This window comes from Megalops cyprinoides, chromosome 4, assembly GCF_013368585.1.
Source record: "Megalops cyprinoides isolate fMegCyp1 chromosome 4, fMegCyp1.pri, whole genome shotgun sequence".
Classification (NCBI taxonomy): domain Eukaryota; kingdom Metazoa; phylum Chordata; class Actinopteri; order Elopiformes; family Megalopidae; genus Megalops; species Megalops cyprinoides.
Genome location: NC_050586.1, coordinates 25816275 through 25839088, shown reverse-complemented (window position 1 = coordinate 25839088; position 22814 = coordinate 25816275). Strand labels below are relative to the sequence as shown.

At 47.4% G+C, this 22814-nt stretch overlaps 1 protein-coding gene across 3 annotated transcripts in view; it reads left to right on the top strand.

Annotated features, from left to right (window-relative positions):
* The window catches only part of vps13a (vacuolar protein sorting 13 homolog A), a 46681-nt gene that overhangs the window by 8751 nt on the left and 15116 nt on the right, over positions 1–22814 (top strand). For all 3 annotated transcript variants that reach the window (XM_036527686.1, XM_036527685.1, XM_036527688.1), the window contains exons 5-48: positions 200–301; positions 807–916; positions 1356–1415; positions 1900–1959; positions 2269–2349; positions 2857–2914; positions 3246–3373; positions 3727–3833; positions 3960–4131; positions 4239–4301; positions 5125–5257; positions 5898–5992; positions 6164–6306; positions 6836–7037; positions 7413–7527; positions 8506–8642; positions 8800–8932; positions 9595–9712; positions 10299–10443; positions 10605–10689; positions 10769–10944; positions 11255–11411; positions 11649–11728; positions 12087–12146; positions 12236–12410; positions 12840–12956; positions 13386–13489; positions 14046–14213; positions 14406–14713; positions 14818–14965; positions 15093–15240; positions 15497–15621; positions 15929–16098; positions 16963–17189; positions 17345–17673; positions 18094–18447; positions 18585–18686; positions 19130–19282; positions 19489–19750; positions 20112–20272; positions 20577–20680; positions 21021–21306; positions 21495–21905; positions 22550–22654. In XM_036527686.1, the coding sequence (XP_036383579.1) occupies positions 200–301; positions 807–916; positions 1356–1415; positions 1900–1959; positions 2269–2349; positions 2857–2914; positions 3246–3373; positions 3727–3833; positions 3960–4131; positions 4239–4301; positions 5125–5257; positions 5898–5992; positions 6164–6306; positions 6836–7037; positions 7413–7527; positions 8506–8642; positions 8800–8932; positions 9595–9712; positions 10299–10443; positions 10605–10689; positions 10769–10944; positions 11255–11411; positions 11649–11728; positions 12087–12146; positions 12236–12410; positions 12840–12956; positions 13386–13489; positions 14046–14213; positions 14406–14713; positions 14818–14965; positions 15093–15240; positions 15497–15621; positions 15929–16098; positions 16963–17189; positions 17345–17673; positions 18094–18447; positions 18585–18686; positions 19130–19282; positions 19489–19750; positions 20112–20272; positions 20577–20680; positions 21021–21306; positions 21495–21905; positions 22550–22654 (6677 nt within the window). The remainder of the gene's footprint in view (positions 1–199; positions 302–806; positions 917–1355; positions 1416–1899; positions 1960–2268; positions 2350–2856; positions 2915–3245; positions 3374–3726; positions 3834–3959; positions 4132–4238; positions 4302–5124; positions 5258–5897; positions 5993–6163; positions 6307–6835; positions 7038–7412; positions 7528–8505; positions 8643–8799; positions 8933–9594; positions 9713–10298; positions 10444–10604; positions 10690–10768; positions 10945–11254; positions 11412–11648; positions 11729–12086; positions 12147–12235; positions 12411–12839; positions 12957–13385; positions 13490–14045; positions 14214–14405; positions 14714–14817; positions 14966–15092; positions 15241–15496; positions 15622–15928; positions 16099–16962; positions 17190–17344; positions 17674–18093; positions 18448–18584; positions 18687–19129; positions 19283–19488; positions 19751–20111; positions 20273–20576; positions 20681–21020; positions 21307–21494; positions 21906–22549; positions 22655–22814) is intronic.

The following is a 22814-nucleotide window of genomic DNA, read 5'->3' as shown; positions in this document are numbered from 1 at the left end:
AGAACTGATGTGTAATGGCGTTTTTACAGTATACCAAGTGAGCAGGAGACCTAATGTCTAAGGTCTTTATCACTGTATTCTTTTCTAACAGAGAGAAAATAGGAGGAGAGGTCCTGATGTTTGATACCATTTTAACTTGTTTGTGGGTACTTTTTTCAGGTACTTTTACAGGTATGAAATATAAACACCTGTGTTTCAGGTATAAAATATGATGCAGAGAAGGAGGAGAAACAGCTGCAGGAGGCGCGGCAGAGGGAGCTGCAGAGGATCGAGGAGACCAAACAGAAAGCAGCGGAGAAAGGTCAGAGTTCAGAGGCCATTCCTGCGCTGACCTTTACAGGATGTGTGTGTTTGTCTGAACTGTGCTGGATCAGCTGCTGCTGCGGTCCTGATGTCCTGACGATGGGAGAAACAGGATGACCATAGAGCAATCTAGTGTTCCTGGAGCTTTGTGTTTCCTCATGGCAGTGGACCACAAAATGAAACCAGAGGTCACAATAAACAAATGAACATAATTGTCAGTTCAGTAACATTACTAAATCTGTGAAACTGATGTAGAAATCAGTTTATAAGTAGAAGAGCATATATGTACATAAAAAAATAACCATAAACAGATCTACAAATCTTCATCTAAATAAGTGCCTATAAACAGACATATAAATCCATTTCTAAATCTATATGAATGAATGTCTGAAATAATAGTTTTATGCATATCTATACATTTGTGGTCCGTTCATTTCTAAGTGTGTCAAAGTGGACAAAATGAGTTTGTGTTGAAGTGAACACAGTGTCCTGTTTACTCACAGAGGACCCCAAGCTCGAGAAGCAGGATACTTTTGTGGAGAAGCTCGTCACTCAGGTGATCAAGAACCTGCAGGTGAAGATTTCCAATATCCACATCCGATACGAGGACCATGTGAGTACTGTGCTTTTATTATCTGAGTGCAACTGTACTGAGTTGCGTTTACTGTCTGTGTTGAGTTGTAGTCCTGCACTTGGAATTTTATCTTTGTGTGGCTGGAATTCACTCACGTCAGCTGATTGCTCTGAAAAATACCCCTTTGTTTCACGTATTGGAAGGCGCCAAAATTCTGGCAGAATATCAATCACTGACTGTGTTTACAGTTTGCTTTCACCAATGGGTGGATTAGAGTTCTAGAGTGATTGAAGTGAAGTAGCTAAACCAGTACAACTGCAGTGCCAGTCCAGGGATTCAACCCTACAACTTCTCAGGTCTGGAGTTAAATACCTACTCAGCGCGGCTGCTCCACCCTGCCCTGCCCCACCGCCTGTACTCACAAGGTGCTCAGTACACCTGTTTTAATGGAAACCTTTTTCCCCCTAATTCCTCACAGGTGACCAATCCCACCTCCCCTCTGTCTTTTGGAGTGTCACTGCAAAACCTCAGTCTTCAGGTACCAACCTCGTTCAGTGACAACACTATTCCTAAACATTGCTCAGTGTTTTCACTGGCTGATCGAACTGCAGATAGATTGACTCTGACTACAAACCGTTCCGCTTTTGAGAACACTTTTTCCACACTTATTCACACACACATACACTCACACACCACAAAGGCCTTATCTTTTCTGTACTCTTGAACTGTAATAAAATGAGCTAAAAAAAATTTCATCCTATTCTCAATAATGTAAAAAGTATATATTGACTTGAAAAATTATATTCAAAACCCCATCTTGGTACTGGTATTGGGAATAAGCTTTGACCTGTAACACTTCAAACATTGGATGTTATAATTATTTTTTCACATTGTGCCAGGGGTTCTGTTGTGTATATCCCTATCCATACGTATGTGTGCGCCTCTATGAAGTGGAGTAGCTCTGTCCTCCTGTGCTTGTGTGTGGCTGTTGTTCACCCTGTCCTTGCTGCGCCTCTCTGCAGACTGCAGATGCAAACTGGAAACCTTGTCTGCTGGATGAGAAGTCCAAGCTGTTCTTCAAGGTGAAGACCCACGGTTCATCCCCCGCCCACTCCACTCAGTCCAGACACAGTCCCTTTCCCCCAGGCACTTTGCTGTGACTACTGCAGTCCTACATGGAAGTGTTTTGGCAGGCCTGCCGACCACGCCGAAACATGTCCATGCGTGCATGTAACTAAATTAAAAAGGAAACGCAAGGGTCTTGCTGATTTCATTCTGAGCATGCTCATATCTTATGCAGTTTAAATGGGTTCCTGTTTCCCACTCCCTCATTTCATGATGCTTTCACCGTGTTTCCCCTTGTTAAGCCCTGTTTCTGTTTCACGTTGCAGCTCGTCCGTCTGGACAGCCTCTTTGCATATTGGAATGTAAACTCGGATCTCTACTCCAACCACAGCCCGGACACAGCTCTGGTGAGTCATACGCTGTCACCGTGACGACACATGTTGCCAGACGTTCTGTTACCATGCCGATATATGTGCCCAGCCACCTTGTCATTGTGCCAGCACATGTGTGGTCCTCCCACAGTGGAAATGCCAGCACTGCTGGGCCTGAATAAGAGGGCTACACCAGGGGTTCCATCTACTCGCTGTGGGCTTAACTTTGAATTGCAGATCGAAGCAAAACCTTATCTGATTTTTCCTGCATATTGTTTTTTACTCATTTTGGTGACTGCAAAACTAACAATGATGTGTGGCAGTTAAGAAATTCTTTACTGAAAACAATATATGAATTAGATTATTATTCCAAGTTTACGACAAGTCATCATAATGGCAGTAAGTTGCTGTAGTCCCACTTGGCTTGAGACTGAGCAATTGAAGGAGCAGACTCTTGATGGGTCAGGTGTCTTGTGTGTAGAAGGGCGGTGGATGGTGGACGTTGTAACTTCACTTCCTGTGTATGTTTTCTGATTTCTGCAGATGTGCCTGCAGAACAGCGTTGCGGTCCAGAACATGATACCGCAGGATTATGACTTCAGTGAGTGAGAACATCGCTGCTGTTTGGCTGGGATCGTGCCGATGTGATGGGGAAGGAGTTATGGATGATGTTGTACTTAAGAGTGGCTGAAAGCCTTTACTGTGAAATGTAGGGCTGCTGAGGCCGAGCATATGCACACACTTTTTCTGTGAAATGCTGTGAAGCTGAGCAGGTGCACATGCTTGTAGTGTTAAATGCAGGCCTGCTGAAGCTGAGCAGACACACAGGGGCTCGCTGAAGCAGGCCGCTGAGGTAATGCTTTACAGGCCGGGCTCTGCCCGCACCCTGCCATCTGCTCTGTGTGCTTTACTCCCCTCTCTTCATTGTCCAGTTTTCCGGCCCATATCGGCCAGGGCCAACCTGCGAATGAACCCCCGTTCCGACGTGGACTTTTCCTCACCCAAAGTGGACCTGCAGGTCGATCTCCCCGAGGTGGCGGTCGAGCTTAACAGACCACAGGTGAGAGGAACACAGTGTTCTGTCCTAGTGTGAATCAGTCCTAAAAGAAACAGCAGGCAGGAAGGTGGGAGTTGCTTTCTCTGACTCTTCTGTACAGGGGGTCTGACATTAATGGGAGATACTGGGGGGGGGATGTGCCATGGCTCATGTCTGAAAATCTGAAGATGTGAAATGGTCATAGTCAGACCAGCTTTGCATTGTGGTTCCTGACAAGTAACTGATTTTTTTCTGAAAGCAGTTTCTATAAACACTGAGCGTTAAATTCTGAGTGAAGTCCAGTTGTATCGTGTGGCATTGCCAATAGCTGCCTGTACGGAGCAACGCCACTAATTCCGTCCCTGTCCTGTCTCCAGTACATCAGCATCCTGGAGCTACTGGGGTCTGTGGATATGATGTCACGCAACCTTCCATACAGGAAGTACCGTCCTGACGTACCCGTGCACACCAATGCTTACCAATGGTGAGGGTTTCCTAGAGCCACGTTCTGTCTTTTCATTTAGAAAAGACAGATTTTGCTTTGGGAAATTGTTCATCGTTAAAGGTGCCGTTGTTTTTTCCCTGATTGTTTTCTCTGAATCCAACCCAGGTGGCAGTATGTGATAACGGGCATCTTGGAAGTAAATGTGAAGCCCACGCTGCACATGTGGTCATGGCAACACATCCGGAAACACCGGCAGAAAGTGAAGCGCTACAAGGAGCTGTACAAGATAAAGATCACCAGCAAGAAGCCCAGCGAGGACCTGCTGAAGGAGCTGGAGGTATCGTGACTCATGCCCTGATCATTGGGGAGAATTGCGAAGCACTAATGTCAACAAGATGACATGAGATCTGTATTTGAGGTTTGTCTCCTTCTCCGTGCTTTCAGGAGCCTGAGAAAACACTGGATATTTTCAACATCACGCTAGCACGTCAGCAAGCTGAAATGGAGGTATGCATTTATTTTAAGTGTTAAACACTGATTTTTAGATTATATTGAGTCTATAAATGTAAAATAGGGATGCTTAGATTGAAGGATGTCTATAAATTGTTGAATTGGGGTATTCGACAAAATTGTGTTAACCTTTATGCAAGCGTGTTTAGCCGGAGTTTGTGTGTGTGAAATTGGAATGTTTAGACTGAGTGTTATCTTTACTGGATATCTAAATGGCTCAAATAATAATTTGTATTTTTTCTGCAGATTAGTTGAGAGGGGAAATCCAGATCTTTTTTTCCGTTTTATCATTCATTTGCACTCTGTTATCCAGTCCATCTTATTCCACTTGCTAATCTGTCGGTGGAATATTACTGGCTGTAGTGTGCCTTCAAGGATTTGACCCTGTGACCCACAGGTCACGAGCCCAGTAGTCTGCACAGAACTTGTGCCATTTGCACCGGAGGTTACAAACCTGTAGTCAGGTCTGTAGTAGGGTTCAGTGGCCATTGCAGATCTGCAGCTTCAGTATGGGCTCCTTGCATGAAGCTGGAGCTGAGCTCTGTATTTATGGTGACCCGCGGCTTCTCATCACACACTCTGGGACCTAAGCACAAAGCTGCTGTGTTGTCAGTTTAACTAAGTCATAACTGAACAGCTTCTCTAACTGTGACAGTCCAGATGGTGCAGAGGTTTAATTGGTTGCTGTGGTTAAATCCTGATGATTAAATGGTTGTTGCTTTTAAAACCGATGATTAAACAGATGCTGCATTGTACTGCTGTTAATTAAACTGCAGTTTTAGTTAAGAAATGGTGAATAAGCTGTGTCTATGTTTTCTAGGCAACCAAGGCAGGGTTGCGTATCTACCGGCCGGGAGCGAAGGTGGAGGAGGAGGAGTCCCAGGGTTGGTTCGGCTGGATGTGGGGCTGGTCCAGTGACAGCACTGCCCAGAAGAAGGAGGTCAAATCTGGAGGTCAGTCGTAGACCCAGACACCACAAGGTTACTGACACAGATGCTCAGGAGTTTATAAATTCAGTGCCTAAACAGTTACCAAACAATCTGGAGGAGACTGAGTCTCCTCCCCCGGTGTTGCACCAGTTCACTTGCACACCAGCATTACAGGCCAATCTCCTGCTGAATGTGCTGTCAGTGACAATGATTTCATATTTCAGAAAGACTTCTATTCACTTTCAGATACAAGCCAGCACATGCTTAAGAGTCTGAACTCTATGCAGTTTGAGATAATGGCAGAAAGGACACAGATTTCAAACTTAAAGAAAAAAAGAGAAAAACTAGGGCTAAGAGAGAATTGTGCACTAGGCCATAAAAACAGACAGAAGTTTCTTCCAAAAGCTGACTGGAAACTGAAAAGGAGTCTTCTCATCTCTAAAACGCCATGTAGCTGATAGAGCGAAGGTCACTCTATCCTCAGAATAATGCAGCACTTTATCCCCATGAGCTCTGATGTCTGACCTCACCCCAGTGTGACCACCATATGCTGTTCTATCATCTTCTGCTCTCTGCAGTCCCTCTGATTCCTTCCCCGCATCATCAGAAACATTAATTCCCATGCTCTCCCTGTCTCCCTCTGTCTCTCTGCCTCTCCCGCAAGGGTTCGACACCCTGATGACCCCCGCAGAGAAAGCCAAGCTCTACACTGCCATCGGTTACAGTGAGATAGCTGTCAATCACAACCTGCCCAAGGATGTGAGTACTCCCACCAATAAAATAATGTCAGCTTCTGGACTCATTTGTGTGGGTCGAGCTCCTGGAGCCCTGGGCTCACCTGTCAGTCACAACAATTTGAGAACACCTGTAAAGCGATTACATGAAAGAGTATATATGTTAAATCAGTTTTTTTTTCATTTTGTTTTCCAGTTTGAAGACATGAAGATCAATTTCAGATTGCTAAACATGTATATTTCAATCAAAGACAGTAAAGACAAGCCAGAAATAATCAAGCTGGCTGTGGATAACCTGGGAGCCATGCTGACACAGAGGCCTGGAGCTCAAGCGATTAAGTATGTCTGAGATTCTCCCAACTCAGCATCACCAGTCTGTGATCCCTGACTAATCCCTTTTCCTCATAACAGTTAGGTCCTTTCAGCTGCCCTGTTCCATGTCATTCTGTTTTCTAGTGTACTATTCCATTCCATTAACACTATTAATACATTATATTCTGTTATATAATAAGCAACACCCACATTAGTTTCTGGTTTTCTTTTTATGTATGGAGAATCAGCAGATTGAAATGTTAACTCTGGGAGTAGGTGTTAAAAATGACTCAAATACATCGTTTGTTTTCTGATCAAGAGAATGGAATTAGTGGGGAATGGACTCTGGGCCAGATATAAGATCCACTGTATAAAATCAAGGTTTAAACCACTGCTAAGGCTGCAACTGGCTCACTGTCATTTGTAATGTCTGTGCCTGTGCCTGTGTCTCTTTGGTGAAAGGTCTCTGTTTGTTTGCAGGGTGAATGGGTCCCCATCTGTGTCTGTTTGTAGGGTGAATGGTGTCTCTGACCTTATTCTGTCCTTAACTGTGCAGGATAGTGGCCCAGCTGAACTCGTTTGAAGTGACTGGACTGCCCCGCGGTGGAAAGGCACCAGTGCTGCTTTCTTCTCGAGGTGCGGCAGTCGAAAATAAGAGCCCCTTGCTGAGCGTCATGTTTGAGACGAATCCACTGGAGGGGCCGGCGGACCAGCGGCTACACGTGGAGTCCCAGCCGCTGGAGATCGTGTATGACGCAGTGAGTGAATCATCCATCCACCCATTCATGAATATTCTGGCAGAATAGCAGTGTTTACCTGTCTGCAATTGTATGAGTCACTTCACTCTGGCACTGACTGCCATTCATAATGGTCTCAAAACAGTGACCTCAAGTACACAAATCATTTCACTGAAAGCGGTGACTTCATGGTGACTGAAACTTCGAGTCATTTCACTGTGGTTATTTCTCCTGTTTTTATAAAATGTCCTCACAGTCTGTCTCCTCCTTCTGTCTCTGTAATATAACCTCATGGTCTGTCTCCTCTGTCCGTCTCCATAAAATGACCTCACAGTCTGTCTCCTCTGTCTCTGTAAGATGACCTCACAGTCTGCTTCATCTCTCTGTGTTTGTAAGATGACTGTGAATAGCATGTCAGCGTTCTTCATGCCTCCACAAGACCTGCAGCTGGACGAGCTGACCAACGCCACCCTCATGAAGCTGGAGCAGTTCAGAGACAGGACAGCTACAGGTGAACTGCACCAGTTCAGACGCTCTGTGGGTGACCCTGTGGGGTCTATCGAGAAAGGATTACCTGAAGGAGGAAGACCATTTTAATGGTTCGTGGTCTTCCTCATTCAGGGAACCCTCTCAGCATAGACGACCCATGGAGAATATCTACTCTGTTGAACCCTGATTCATTGAACTGGTGCATAACTAAATCTCTATGTACAGAGAACCACAAACACAGTCAAGCCCATATGAAATGAATGTAGAAATTAATGTAATATTATGTAATGTAGAGAACCAATAAGAAGTGTATCTGCAACCCTATTGATGAATTAATCCATTCATTTTTAATGTAGTGGACCAATTATACATGGAGACAAGTGTGAGTTGGTTATGATTGTGTGTTTTGAAGGAAACTGCTGGGTCAAGCTAGGTATTTATTTAGTCGTATGGTTGCTCCTTTATGTAGGGCACCATTATATGGTGAATCCTAGATGCTGTCTCTGTATGCTCATAAGCACAGGAGTGTGTAAGAACGGCCAGTGTGGTGGCTGATTGATCTCTGAATACACCTCTGCAGGCATCCTTTCAAGTCCTCCCTGGTGGGGTGGGGGCACAGCTCAGATGTGAAGGGGGTGGGTAGGGTCGCCCCGGATGTGGGCTATATTAACTTCAAGGGCCTCTAACGTCATTGCTGTGGTCACTGGCCTGCACTTCCCCTTGTCTGTTCAGTGTGTAAGCTCACTCAGCCACCCCTGGCCTGTTTTCATTCAGAGATTACTCGGGTCATGGCCTTTCCATCAGTTGAGCACGCATCATATCACACAGGTTGTTATCGGTGGCTCTTACTGTGCATCTCCTAGTTTAAAGAAAACACAAGCTTGTAATTTTAAGTATTGCTTGCTGGTTCTTAGTTGTTAGTGAGTTATTTCTGGTTGTTGATATGATGTTGATGTAACTGGTTGTAACTGATGTTGATGTGGTTGCTTGTTGGGTCCAGGCCTGATGTATGTCATTGAGACCCAGAAGGTTCTGGATCTGAAGGTGAACCTCCAGGCCTCCTACGTCATCATTCCTCAAACGGGCTTTTATGACTCCTCCAAGAACCTGATGGTTTTGGACCTTGGGCATTTCAAAGTAAGAACCGCATTATTACAATATTGTATAGTGTGAATAAGTGTGTTTAAGCGTGTTTGACCCCCCATTGCCCCCCATGTGAACAGTGTGGTGGACCCCCCCCCCCCCCAGTGTACAGTAAGCGTGTAAATACTGAAGGATGTGCTTGACCCCCCAGATGTCCAGTAAGAGTCGGGAGGGGCTGCCCCAGCTGAGTGTGATCCGCAGCACGATCGAAGACATCATGTCACGCGCGTACGACAGCTTTGACGTGAAGCTCAGCAGCCTGCAGTTACTCTTCTGCAAACCAGGTGCGTTCTGCTGTGGGCGGCTCACTCGGTCACGTGCTCCCTGGCAAACAGTCGGTAGCAAAAAACTCTAAATTTATTTAAAACCTTTAAATATGGCTTTCTATGCTCATGATGCTATTTTGATTACTGTTGTTACGTTAGATTCATGACCACAAGAAAGAATAGCTTATCTAAATAAGTTTGACAGAACTCTGTCACATGGACTACTGTCACATGGACCGTAATAAGTTATACCTGTGTGGTCTGTGTGTGTGTGTGCTCTGTGTATGACAGCGTTTCCCAAACCTCTTCTGGAGGACCCTTTGTCCTGCATGTTTTAGATCTCTCCCTGCTCCAACACAGCTGATTCAAATGATCAGTTCGTTATGAACTCCTGAAGCTGCTTAATAACAAACTGATCATTCAAATCAGCTGTGTTGGAGCAGGGAGAGATCTATAACATGCAGAACAAGGGGTCCTCCAGGAGAGGTTTGGTAAACGCCCAATGGTGTATGGTCTCTGTGTGGTCACAGCGTGGTCTGTGTGTGTGCTCTGTGTATGGTCTCTGTGTGGTCACAGCGTGGTCTGTGTATGGTCTCGTGGTCTCTGTGTGTGCTCTGTGTATGGTCTCTGTGTGGTCACAGTGTGTAGGTTGCATTAGACCATGTTGTTCCTGTTTGCAGATGGAGACTGGAAGAGTGCTCGCACATTAAAACAGTCTGACCTTCACATTCTGGAGCCGGTGGACCTGAAGGTTGTGTTCAGCAGAGCCATGGTTGTCACTGATTCTAGGATGCCCAAGTAAGTGTTTCTGTGTGTGAATATGTCAGCACATGCATTGGTGAGTGTGTGTGTGTGGGTGTGTGTGCGCATGTCTGCACATGCATTGGTGTGTGCGTGTATTTGTGTGTGTACGCACATGTATATGTTATCACAGTTGTGAGAATAGGGTGTCATGTAGCTAATTTGATTCCAAACAGCACCCGCTAATTTGGACTCTTCAGCTCTTAGTGGTTTGCACTTTAGACTGTAAATCCCTCCACACTGACAGGGGTAATAACTATAAGAATGAGAATATGTACACTGCGCAAGTTGAAATGAATGGAGCCGGTCTCATTACAGCAATAACAATAAAAATGTCCTTGCCAGACAAGAATAGCTATGGCTGAGATTATTTTCAGATGGGGCGTTTTCATAATGAGTTCCAACTGTGCCTGAACAGTCGGTGCTGATTCTCTGAGTAATGCCAAATGAGGCAAAGGCTATGGCTAAGATTTAAAGACGTAAAAGAAACTGATTTACAGGTGTGTTGAACCTGCCAGCAAAGGGTAGATGGTTGTCTTTCTCAGCCGGTCCAGTCCTGAAAACATCATTTTTCGGCGTTCAGGTTTAAGATTTCTGGGGAGCTGCCACTTCTCTCTGTCCGCATCTCTGACGACAAGCTGAGAGGGGTGCTGGAGCTGATTGACAGCATCCCGCTCCCAGAGAGTCGCCCTGCCCCCCGAACCAACAGCATCCAGGCACCGCCCAAGGTCAGTGTCCATTCGTCTATACCCCAAAACCTACAGCCCTCCCCATACATGCTTAAGCCTGCCCCCCCCCCCATGCTTAAGTCTGTACCCCCTAAACCCATGCACTGTGCCCCAAAAATGTAGCATTGCCAAAATGATGCCTATTGTGTGAATCTCTGCAGCCTGCCAAGCAGCCGTACACCCCCCAGCTGACTCCCAGGAGGCCCCCGGTTGCAGACCTGCGCTCCTCCCTCATCTTTGACTCAGGTGCGAGTCCGTGTGGTCTGGAACAGCACTGGCTTAATGTGTGCAGTATGAGAAGACTCTAACTGACCTGTGTGTGCAGGTTCGGAGGAAGAGCTCTTCTACGACGCGCCCAGTTCGCCCATCGAGGACCTGCCCTTTTTCGAGCTGCAGGGCAGCTCCCTGCAACGCTCTGACTCATCGAAGCGGAAATCTCTGGTGAAGAAGGACCCCAAGAAGAACATGACAGATTTCCAGATGATCTTTGAGATCAGCAAGGTGGGTGCGTTTCAGCCAATAGGCTGTGTTTCTGTGGAACAGCGTCCACACCGCTGTCGGGACACCAGTGCTGTGTTTGAAGGCACTGCAGCCTCCTTTCCTTTCATTGAATCAGAAATCAATTACAGTACCAAGTTTAAATCTAGGAATCTTTTAGGACAGTTTTTCTGTGTTTGATTGGAAATGCCAACCAATTATTAATTAGCCCTTTCAGTAGGTACTGTGTAGACAGTATGTCTCATTGGGTGTGGTTTAAACACATTGTAAGCATGAGTTAGGCGCTTGCTCCTCATCCATCTGTGCCTTGCAGCTGTTGGTCCAGCTGTGCCGCGTCTCCGAGGGCCGTGAGATCACTGTCCTGCATCTGGACATTGAGGGGCTGGGAACCGAGCTAAAGCTTCGCACCTTCGACATGTCCTCCAACACCTTCCTCAGAGAGATCTGCCTCAAGTGCCCAGAGTACATGGGTAAGAACGACTTTAATGCCTTGAATGCCCATAGTGATCCACTGTAAGCATACGTGTAGGAAAGCAGTACACAGCGGAAAACATAGTTTAACAGGTAGCACTGTACTGTACTGTACAGGGGGACAGTGGGGTGGGAGGGGGTGTGACAGGTATCCCAGTACTAGAGGAGAGTAGTGTAGGAGGGTGTGTGACAGCTAGCCCAGTACCAGAGCAGAACTGGTGACTCTGTGTTTGCAGATGGAGAAGAAAAGCCGGTTCACCTGATCACCACTCTGGACAACACAGAAGACGATCTCCTTACACTGGAATACATCAAGGTACACTGTCACCTTCGACACTCTGACGAAGTCAGATGTGGTCAGTCTTTGCTGACTGACTGTGAAAGGACTGAATGCGGTCACCCTCCTCTGAGTGAACCTGCCCTGACCAAATGCCGTCACCATTACTTTACATTATGGCCTCCATACCAACGGGTGATTTTTACTGGGTTCAAAAAAATGATTGTATATATGTATGTACATGTATTTGCACAAATAAAATATTGATGTTTTAAATTAATTATTGCTGGTAAATTTTGGTTTGGGATGCGTAATAGAAGCCATTTTCGTAAATCGATAAATATCAATTTGTCTGTCTCTGGTAATGGGACCCTCTCCCTCTCTCTGTCCTTTAAAGGCAGACAAGAATGCGCCAGAATTCAAGTCCCTTTACAAGAACACTGAACAGCTCATAAAGGTAAGTGTATGGACAACAAATCATCATTGATTAAATAATAATATTTCACCACAGTAGATCACACAGTCATTACCCGTGTCTGTCCTCAGGTGAACTTCTCGTCTCTGGACATTCATCTGCATGTAGAAGCTCTGCTCAACGCCATGAACTTCCTGAACCACCTGATGCCCCCCTCGAAGAAGGAGGCACCAGAAGATCTGCCGCCCATCCCCGAGGAAGAGGAGGAGGAGAAGAAGGAGGAATCCACCATCGCCAAGAAACTCAGTGCGGCCCCTCTCTTCTCTGTCGGACCCCCTCCTGGCCTGTAGATTTCACACTTTCAGCACCAACACCGGCATTAACACATTCCATTATCCAACACCAGCATTAACGCTGTCCTTTATCCAACACCAGCTCTAATACAATATATTATCTGCATGACTTCCTCCAAAGACAATTAAGATTCAGCAGGACTCTACATTAATTTCCATGACAATCTCCCAGAATGCTTTCAGCAGGCTGTGCTGCTCCTCTTGTTAGGGTTGTAGCAGGATGGGAAATATTCACAGTGCGTCGTATCTACATCAAACGCTTTGTGTTGTTAATCATGCCCTGCACATCATAACGATGCTAAGCAGTGGTGGGGAGGCTCAGTGGCTGAGGTGAATAAATCACTCTCTTCCTTCATTTCTCTCTCCTCCTTTTTCCCTGCAGCTCCTAAGAAGTCTAAATTTGAGGACGTGATCAATTTGCACATCAGAGCAGACTTGTCCTGCCTCAAGGTGTTTATTCGAGGGGAGAAGGCGCGTATCTCTGAGATCAGCATCGAGGGTATGGCACAAACACCTACACCCCCCACCCCCCACCCCCCCTTCCACGGACTGCCTCGACAAATTAACTGCTACTGAGTCTGTGTGAACTGCTATTGAGGAATGACAGCTTTGTAAAGGGATAAGTTTGTAACCTGTTTATTTACGAGTGGCCTGTTTGAATGACCATTTCGTTTTTTCTGTAGATTTATAATTGATGAATGGCCTTCTATATCATTGCCAAGCATCCATAGATGCCTGTTGGTGCCAATGACATTACAGTGAGAATGACATAAGTGCCATCTTGTGGTAGCTTTTGATTACTGTCCAGAATTGGGATAAGTGAATATCTCTCACAAGACAAGCTTGGCACCATCAGAGAAAGATGTGCTTACTCCCTATGTGCTGTGTGTGCATGCATGTTAATGTGAGCGGATGCTTGGTTTTCCAGGTCTCGTGTCTGAAGTGCTGATGAGGAAGAAGGCAGTAGAGGTCTTTGCCAACCTGAAGAATATTGTTATTTTGGACTGTGACAAAGATGCTCTGTATAAGAAGGTATGATCTGAGCTTTGATAAAGACACCTTCCAGACTGATACACGGATAATCTTGATGTTGGTGTTCACTTGTAAGTCACTTTGGATAAAAGCGTCTGCCAAATGGATAAATGTAAATGTAAATGTATTGTTGATGTGGGGAAGAACACAGTAAGTGTTCTCTCTCAGTGCCCTTCTAGAACTTTCATCACCGTCTCTACTTTGTGTACTTATTTTTTATGACATTAATCTCACCTTATCCTGAGTGTGACCTTAACTTGCCTTAATCTGATTATGATATCCCTCTTAGTTTATCCAAATTATGGCGCTTCCCACGCTTCCTTTATCCTCACTGTGCCATCACCCATACCTTATCCTTACTACAGGGTACTCTCATGTTATTCTTGTTACAGAATAAAAAAATATAAATATATAAAATATATAAAGAGTTTTCTTTATCCTCGTTATGAGAAAGGGTTAGCCTTGGTTTATTCTAAATATTTCCTTCCAAACCTTCCGATGTTTGATATGGTGTGATGTGGCACTCACATGTGACATGTTTATGATTCTTTCCAAGGCGGTGTCAATCGCAGGAAAGGAGGTGTTTGATTTCCGCATGATCAACCATGTGGACGCGACAGAGGGCGATGCCTACACAGACATGAACATTGTGGACACCAGCGTCACCCTGACAGTGGGCTGCATCCAGGTCATCTTCCTCAACAAGTTCCTGTCCTCCATCCTAGTAAGTAACGCTGGCTTTTTACACCTGCAGTGCATTCTGGGTATCTTACACTGCGCTCGCACTTCTTCACAGCTGCTTCTCAGCTACTTCTCAGATCCCTACACCTCAGTGATCGGTATGTGAGAGTAGTAGTCTAACCCCTGATGTGATGTCATGAGCGTCAGTTGTGACAGTGTCCTGCCTCTCCCCCAGGCCTTCATCAATAACTTCCAGACAGCGAAAGAGGCGCTGACGGAAGTGACGGTGCAGGCGGCGGGGAAGGCCGCCACGGGCGTGATGGAGCTGGCCGAGCGGAGCACGCGTATCTCCCTGGACATCGACGTGAAAGCGCCCGTCGTCTTCCTCCCGCAGTCCTCCACCTCCCGCAATGTCGTCGTCGCCGACTTTGGGCTGGTCACCGTCAAGAACCACTTCACCACGGTGCCGTCCAAAGCCCACAAAAAGATCCCCCCGGTCATCGACGTCATGAAAGTCGGCCTCAGCGACCTGAAGATGTACAGGTACGAGAGAGGCGCACAGATGAGAGATGTGAGGGGGACGGACAGGTGGCAGGTAGGCAGTGGTCCCCAAAAGTGTTCATGCCATAGGGTTTCCTCTTCCATAGGACCACCTTTGAAGCGGACAAGTTCCAGACTGAGATCCAGCTGCTGAAACCCGTCAACATGGACCTCTCCATAGAGCGGAACCTCTCTGCATCCTGGTACCACAGCATACCGGACATCGAGATCACAGCTCACCTTAAACCCATGAGTGTGAGTCACGAGTACCTGTGTGTCTGTGTCACTGTGGATCACTGTTTGTCTCCCTGTGTTGTCTCCGGGTGTGTCTGTGTGTGTGTGTGTCCATGCACGTGTGTGCTAAGCACTGTGTGTTTTGCAGATGGTGCTCAGTCAGGAGGACATGACGATTGTGCTGCTGACTCTGAATGAGAATCTGTCTGAGACATCAGACGCTATCCCGCCCCCAGCTGTACCTGACAAGTCTGACACGGCATCCGTCAAAGACTCACAGACGTCCCAACCTGGAGGTACTGCCCCCAGTGTGCTCTCAGAATGTCCAGAACTGACCCCCTCCCTCATCCAGGGTCATACTTACATGCTTTTAACACCCTCTAATAGCCTCATTTCTACTGGACCAGTGTGGTGAGTGCAACAGCAGTGTCTCCCCTGGGATGTGGAGCTTTGCTGCTTTGTAGTTACATTATTTTACGTGTGTGTGTGTGTGTGTGTGTGTGTGTGTGTGTGTGTGTGTGTGTGTGTGTGTGTGTGTTTGCATATCCTTAGGGACCACTGTGGTGACTGCAGCTGTGGTAGAGACTCAGAAGAGCACAAAGCTGAAGAACACACTGAAGCTGGACTTCAAGTTCGACTCCATGACACTGGTTCTGTACAGCCCAAAAGGGAATGAGGTAGGTCCCCGTTCGACTCCATGACACTGGTTCTGTACAGCCCTAAAGGGAATGAGGTAGGTCCCCGTTCGACTCCATGACACTGGTTCTGTACAGCCCTAAAGGGAATGAGGTAGGTCCCCGTTCGACTCCATGACACTGGTTCTGTACAGCCCTAAAGGGAATGAGGTAGGTCCCCGTGTCCACTCACAGGAGAGGGAGGCTTATACGGGCCTGGATCTCACTCTCTCTCTGTAACAGTGTGTGTGTGTGTACCTTGTATTATACAGAGCAGTGTCTCACTTTCTCTGTACTGATGCTGTCTCAGGCTCAACTCTTGGACTCCCGGGACGAGCAGCTGAAGCTAGCCGAGTTCAGGCTGGGAACCATCTCTACAGCAGTGCAGATGTTTTCTGACGGCTCCATGAAAGCCTCCGTCAAACTCGCCAACTGTCTCCTGGATGACAAACGGCAGAGAGTCAAGATGATCACCTCCAGGTGCAGACTTTCTCCTCTGCAAAAATCCCTGCACAATAGAGACCTCTGACACACTGACCAGGTTCTGGTTCGGGTGTAGCTGTCAGAGACGGAGTGTTTCAGTGTTGTACAGATTAATGTAGTATAGAAAGATGTTTTGTGGTGTAAAGATTACTACCAGATAGAGATCCTGCCAGACTGGGACCCTTCCTGTACTGTATTGTACTGTAAGGGGATTGATAATGCTGATTCTTCATTTTTGTGAGCTGACACAAAGAAGATTTCTCTATAAGATAATGTATTCTAACACATGCTGCTCTACATTCAAGTACCCAAGGTCAACATCTGGTAGCATGTCAGAGATTTCTGTAACATGGATTTTGTTGGATGTTCAGTTCCTCAGAGAGTAGGCAGAACATCAATATGAGCAGGATGGATCTGTCGTGACTCTTGAGATGTTGCATTTACAAAGATGAATGTTGAGAGATAACGACAGTTAAAGGCTGTTAAAATGTGTTTGCCCTGAAGGCACAATCCACCAAGGTGCCTTTCTGATAATACAAAATGATAGCCAGAGCTTATAGAACTGGAAGCAAAGATTTTAACCAATTATATTGTGGCAAATGTCAAGAACTGTATAGTTGCTGATGCTCATTTAACTTTAATGCATACACTTAAGTTCTATTGTGCTGGAAATTGCTCTGGATAAGAGCACCTGCTAAATGCATGCAATGCATTCTAACGGATAGAAACTTATTTGGCACGGTGTCTGAATTGTATGAAATTGTTGACTTTGTGCTTATTGGCACTGTTTGACATGAAGTTGTAGCTGGCCTTGAGTGTAGGTCAGGGCAGCGGGATGAATCCCCCTCTTCCCCACTCCAGGATGCTGGAGATGAAACCAGGGGCGGAGAAGAGCGTGATGGTGGAGGTGAACTACAAGCAGGGCCGCGAGGGGACCATGCTGGACACAGTGGTCCAGGACATCTACCTCTGCGCCAGCATGGAGTTCCTGCTGACTGTGGCGGACATCTTTATCAAGGCCAGCCAGCAGGGCTTCTCTACCCCGCAGAAAAACTCCAAGCCCACCTCCTCGTCCTCCAAGGAGACCGGTCAGTCACACAGCTTGTAGTGTGCTGTGTGTGTGTGTGTGTGTGTGTGTGTGTGTGTGTGTGTGTGAGAGAGAGAGAGAGAGAGAGGGAGAGAGAGACCTCTGTTATTGAGATTATAAACCTCTTTTATTGCCATTTGTATGTAATTGTGACAGCTCCTGCACCGCCAGTTGTGGCTAAATCGGAGATGAACGTGGTGGTGAAGAACCCAGAGATCGTGTTTGTGGCAGACCTGACCCGCGCCGAAGCCCCCGCACTGGTCATGACCACACAGTGCGAGCTGATCATGAAGAATAACCCCGAAGGGCAGACCATGACCGCGGCCGTCAAGGACCTGAAGGTGGTGGCCTGCCCCTTCCTGAGGGAGCGGAGGAAGAACAACGTGACCACTGTCCTGCTGCCCTGCCAGGTCTTCTTTCAGAGCTCGCAGTCACCCACCTCACCCCAAACCCTGGAGCTCAGCATCAACTCCCTTACGCTGAAGGTAAACAGCCATGTTTTATACTGGCACTCTTTCCTCGGCTCCGCACTCTAAAGGTAGGCAGCCATCTTTGATACTGGCACTCTGCCTTTAGCACTTCACACTCAAGGTAGGCAGCCATGTTTGATACCGGCACTCTGTCCTCAGCTCAAATCTGTGTTACAGTTCAGAGCTGTACAATGTGATTTCCAGGAGTGATTTGTATTTTGTCAGATGTTTGTAAGGCGCTCATCTGGGTTATATGCTCCAGATGTGACAGCAAGGTAAACATCAGAAGGACTGTTCTCACTGTAACATTGTGGACTGTTCTGTGTGACATTGTTGACTCCTCTCCATGACGCTGTTGACAGTTGTAACAGTAGCAGTTACCGTTCTCAGTGTCCCTGTCGACTTCTCACCGTGACCCTGTGCCTGTTGTTTCAGGTGTCCCCCATCATCATCAACACAGTGATCACGATACAGTCAGCCCTCTCCCCCGCGGCCGAGACGCCCCAGGAGCTGGAGAGCCCCGTGCCCCCAAACCTGTGGGACAAGAAGAGCTGGCAGGATCTGAAGCTGTGGTTCCTGGAGGAGGAGTGTGATGAGGACGCCCTGTCCCTTGTGCCGCTGGTGCCCCAGGGCGAGTCCCTGCGCATGGTCATCAGCTCCATCTGCCTCACCCTGGAGGCTGGGGTGGGCCACCGCACCGTTCCCATGCTACTGGCCAAGTCCTCCTTCCAGGGGGACGTCAAGAACTGGAGCACGCTCATCAACCTGCAGAGCAACCTCAACCTGGAGGTGAGTCTGCCTCAGCCTCAGACAGGAGGCTTTACATGGTGAGTGTGTGTATGTTGCAATGTGTTTACATGGTGTTTGTTATGGTGTGTGTGTGTCTGTGTGTTATGCTGTGTATTTATGTGATGTGTGTGTTACAGGTTCACTATTATAATGAGGTCATGGGGGTGTGGGAGCCACTTCTGGAGCCCCTGGAGGATGAGGCCAGAGACGGATTCAGGCCATGGACACTGGGGCTGAAGGTACTGTTACCTTACCTTACCTTACCCGGGTACCACACCTTGCCTAACCTTACCTTACCTTACCTTACCCAGGTACCACACCTTGCCTAACCTTACCTTACCTTACCCAGGTACCTTACCTTGCCTAACCTTACGCAGGTACCATACCTTACCTTACTTTACCTTAAACAGGGACCATACATTTACATTTACATTTATTTAGCAGACGCTTTTATCCAAAGCGACTTACAAAAGTTCATACAGTAAGTCCATACTTTACCTTACCCAGGTACCATAGCTTACAACAGCTCACATCTCTTACTTGAATTTCTTCCAAATTTTTTGGATGGTTACATAGAATCAAAGACCAAATTAATGACTGAAACACTGAAACGAAGTGGTAATACAACTTTGTTTATTTTCACCATGATTTTGCTACTGTAGTTTTTAATCTTTTGTTTCAGATGAAAAAGAAGCCGGTGAAGCACACAGGCATGTCTGATGAAGTGGACTACAATGTCCCAGACTACAAGACTGTCATCAGCATCACCTCCAAGGACCAGCTCAACATCACGCTGTCCAAGTTTGGACTGGGCATGCTCAGCAAGCTGGGAACGGTAAGAGCAGGGCGGGTCAGCCATGTTGGGTTGAGCTGTGAGGCTGAATGGCTGCTGTATCAGTGCTTGGCCTGTTGTCATGCCGTGGTAATCCTCACAGCTGTGTGTATGCGTGTGTATGCGTGTGTGTGCGTGTGTATGCCTGTGTGTGTGTGTGTGTGTGTGTGTGTGTGTGTATGCGTGTGTGTGTGTGTGTGTTTGTGCAGGCCTTTGCTGAGGCAGCGAGTCAGACAGCGGAGCGTTTCCAGAGGGACCAGGCTCCGTTCATCATAAAGAACCGTCTGGGGCTGCCGGTGTCTGTGCTGCACAGCGAGACCTTCAGTGCCATCGAGAACCCATCCAAGGACAGGAGGGTGCAGCTGCAGGACGGAGAGAGCCTCAACATGGACTACACCCTGACCACCACCGTCAGTGACCAGTTCTCTGCCATGACTAGCCTCAGCGGGAAGGACTACTACATCCAACCCAGTACGAGATCACACACATACATACACACACACTCAAAAATTTTCATGCACACACACACACACTCACAGAATCAAAAATATGCACACACACAAAAAAACACACACTCAAACAGATGGCTGACCTTGTCTTTCTCCCACTGAAGGACTGCTTTATTGGTAATATTTTATGATTTGAAGTATTTGGGCCATAGGTTGCTTTCTAAATGTATCTTCAGATTATGCTACACAGTGCTGAACTGCATCAGATAAATGGCCTGATGGTGATGGTGAGGAGAGACTCTGGGATTGATTGGTCTTGTCTGGGTCTCATCCATGGGAAGAGACTCTGGGATTGATTGTTGATGCTTGGGCCTTGTCCACAGCTCCTGTCGGCCACACAGCAGCCAGCATCATCCCACTGATCAAGGTGGGGAGGGGCATGTACAGCGTGGTGCACAAGGACTCAGGGGTCACGCGCTTCCTGGTCTGTCAGATCTACTCTGAGGAAGGAAGCAAATACGTCAAGATCCGCTCCCCCTTCCAGGTCTGAACTGCCACCCTCCTCATTCATTCATTCATTCATTCATTCATCTGCGCATTCGTTCACTTTTTATTCATTCATTTATAGCAGGAACATCCTTCTATGCATCATAACCAATTTGGTCACAGGCCAGGTTTCACTGGTTCTCATTGCACAAAATGTCAAGAAGTAACTCGAGAAAAGAGACAGAAAGAAAGAAACGGACAGAATGAAAGTGACTGCATCCTACAGCACATCTTAAACTCTGGAAACAACACCACTGTAACACCCCCCCCCACCCCCCCAATCTCTTCCCTCTTCCTTCCAGATCATAAATTACTTCTCCATCCCACTGAGGGTGTTTGAGGGATCCACTCTACTGGGCATAGCACATCCCAAAGAGGAGTTCTGCGTTCCTCTGGGATCCTACAGGTGGGTCTGGGCCCGGTGCTCGGTGCTCTCTCTGAGTCACAGTGCACAGCCTGTGCTCTAGACCAGTGTTTCTCAATCCTGCTCCTGGAGGCCCACTGTCCTGCATATCTTCTGTTTATCCTTGCTCTACCTACCTGAGTGAACTCATCAGTGGCACTTTTGATTATCTGAGCACACCTGATTTAATCAAGCAGCAAGGATAGATAGAAGATACGCAGGACAGTGGGCCTCCAGGAGAGGTTTGAGAAACGCTGCTCTAGACAACTGTGGGCACCCTGTGTTCTGTGTGTCAGTGCTGTGGTGTGTTCTTACTGTTAGTGCTGTGTGTCTCCCCCTGCAGGTCAGTCCTGTGTCTGCAGCCTCAGACGGAGGGGGAGGAGGAATATGAGAAGTCTGAGGGCTTCAGCTATGAGAATGTGATCCAGCACACAGGGGAGTGTGTTCAGCAGACCTGCCATCATGCGGGGGCCAGCGGCCGCATCATCATCATCAACATGGTCCCTGTGAAAGACACCCTGACGTCACACAGCACCGACGAGCCCTACGACGAGCCTTACATCCTGCACCTGTGGTCGACTGTACTCCTCCGGAACCTTCTGCCCTACCCCCTCACCTTCGCTCTGCAGGTATCACTGCCCACCCCCTCACCTTCGCTCTGCAGGTATCACTGCCCACCCCCTCACCTTCACTCTGCAGGTATCACTGCCCACCCCCTCACCTTCACTCTGCAGGTATCACTGCCCACCCCCTCACCTTCACTCTGCAGGTATAGACCCCACCCCTTCTGACTGTCCTGTATGTTTATTGGTTGAAGGAAAATGGAGACTCCTCCCCCACCACCTTGAAGGAGGGTCACTCTGCCCAGATCCTCTCTGCCATCATGAACCTTTCCCGCCTGGAGCTCCGGCTGCAGGACTACCTGAAGCAGGACTGGCGGGGGGAGTACAGCCTGCAGAGCGACCAGGACGAGATCACCTTCATCGTCTTCCGCTCGCTGCACGAGGAAGAGGACGGCGGTGAGAGCGCCGAGCTGGACATCGCCATCCACATCAAGTACAACCCGGGCCAGACCGTGGTGGCAGTGCATTCCCCCTATTGGATGGTCAACAAGACTGGCCGGCTGCTGCAGTACAAGGCCGACGACATCCACCGCAAGCACCCCAAAGACTACGACATGCCTCTCCTCTTTTCCTTCAAGCCCCGCAACTTCCTGCAGAACAACAAGGTAGGGAAGTTAGGTTGTAAGTTGGTTCCTCTTTATGACATAGGTAATGAGCTCAATCGCCAGCGAAGCAATACGTTGGATTTGCTAAATTTTGCCCCTTCTGTAGAACTGTAACCCGTCTAGCTCGTTATACTGTTTTAGAGTGGGAAAGAGCTTTAATTAGCCAATCCTTTTTTCAGCTCTGCTGTGGGAAAGGGGTATAATAAACCAGTCTGGTTCCAGCTCTATAATGGGATAGGGGTATAATAAGCCAGCCTGTTCCAGCTCTACAGTGGGAAAAGGGTATAATGAGTCAGCCTGCTTCCAGCTCTACAGTGGGAAAAGAGTATAATGAGCCAACCTTGTTCCAGCTCTATAGTGGGAAGAGGGTATAATGAGCCAACCTTTTTCCAGCTCTATAGTGGGAAGAGGGTATAATGAGCCAACCTGGTTCCAGCCCTATAGTGGGAAAGGTAGAGCAATGAGCCAGCAAGTTGTTTGATTCTCTGCCATTTGCACTTTTATTCCCTGACAGAGGGATTGTGGATCATGCCAGTCTCACATTGTCTGAAATGCTCCTCACAGTAAACGGCATGGGGAGTGGGCATTCTGATGATTTGGGTAGTTGATCATTTATTGGATTGTTCCTATTTTTCACGTTTAAGGTGCGACTCATGGTGTCAGACAGCGAGTTGTCGGACGATTTCTCCTTGGACACCGTGGGCAGCTACGGAGATGTGAAGTGCAAAGGTCGTCTCAAAGACTATCTGGTAAGTGTTCTGGGTTCACAATTCAGTAAGGTGGATTTATTCCCCCACTGCATGAATGTGTATTTCCATTCTTTTCATACTCTCATATCCTGTGGCTGATGCATCGGAGCTGGCCTTGCTCTGCTAGGGTTGGGTGGGCTTAAAACAGCAGGGTTTTGTC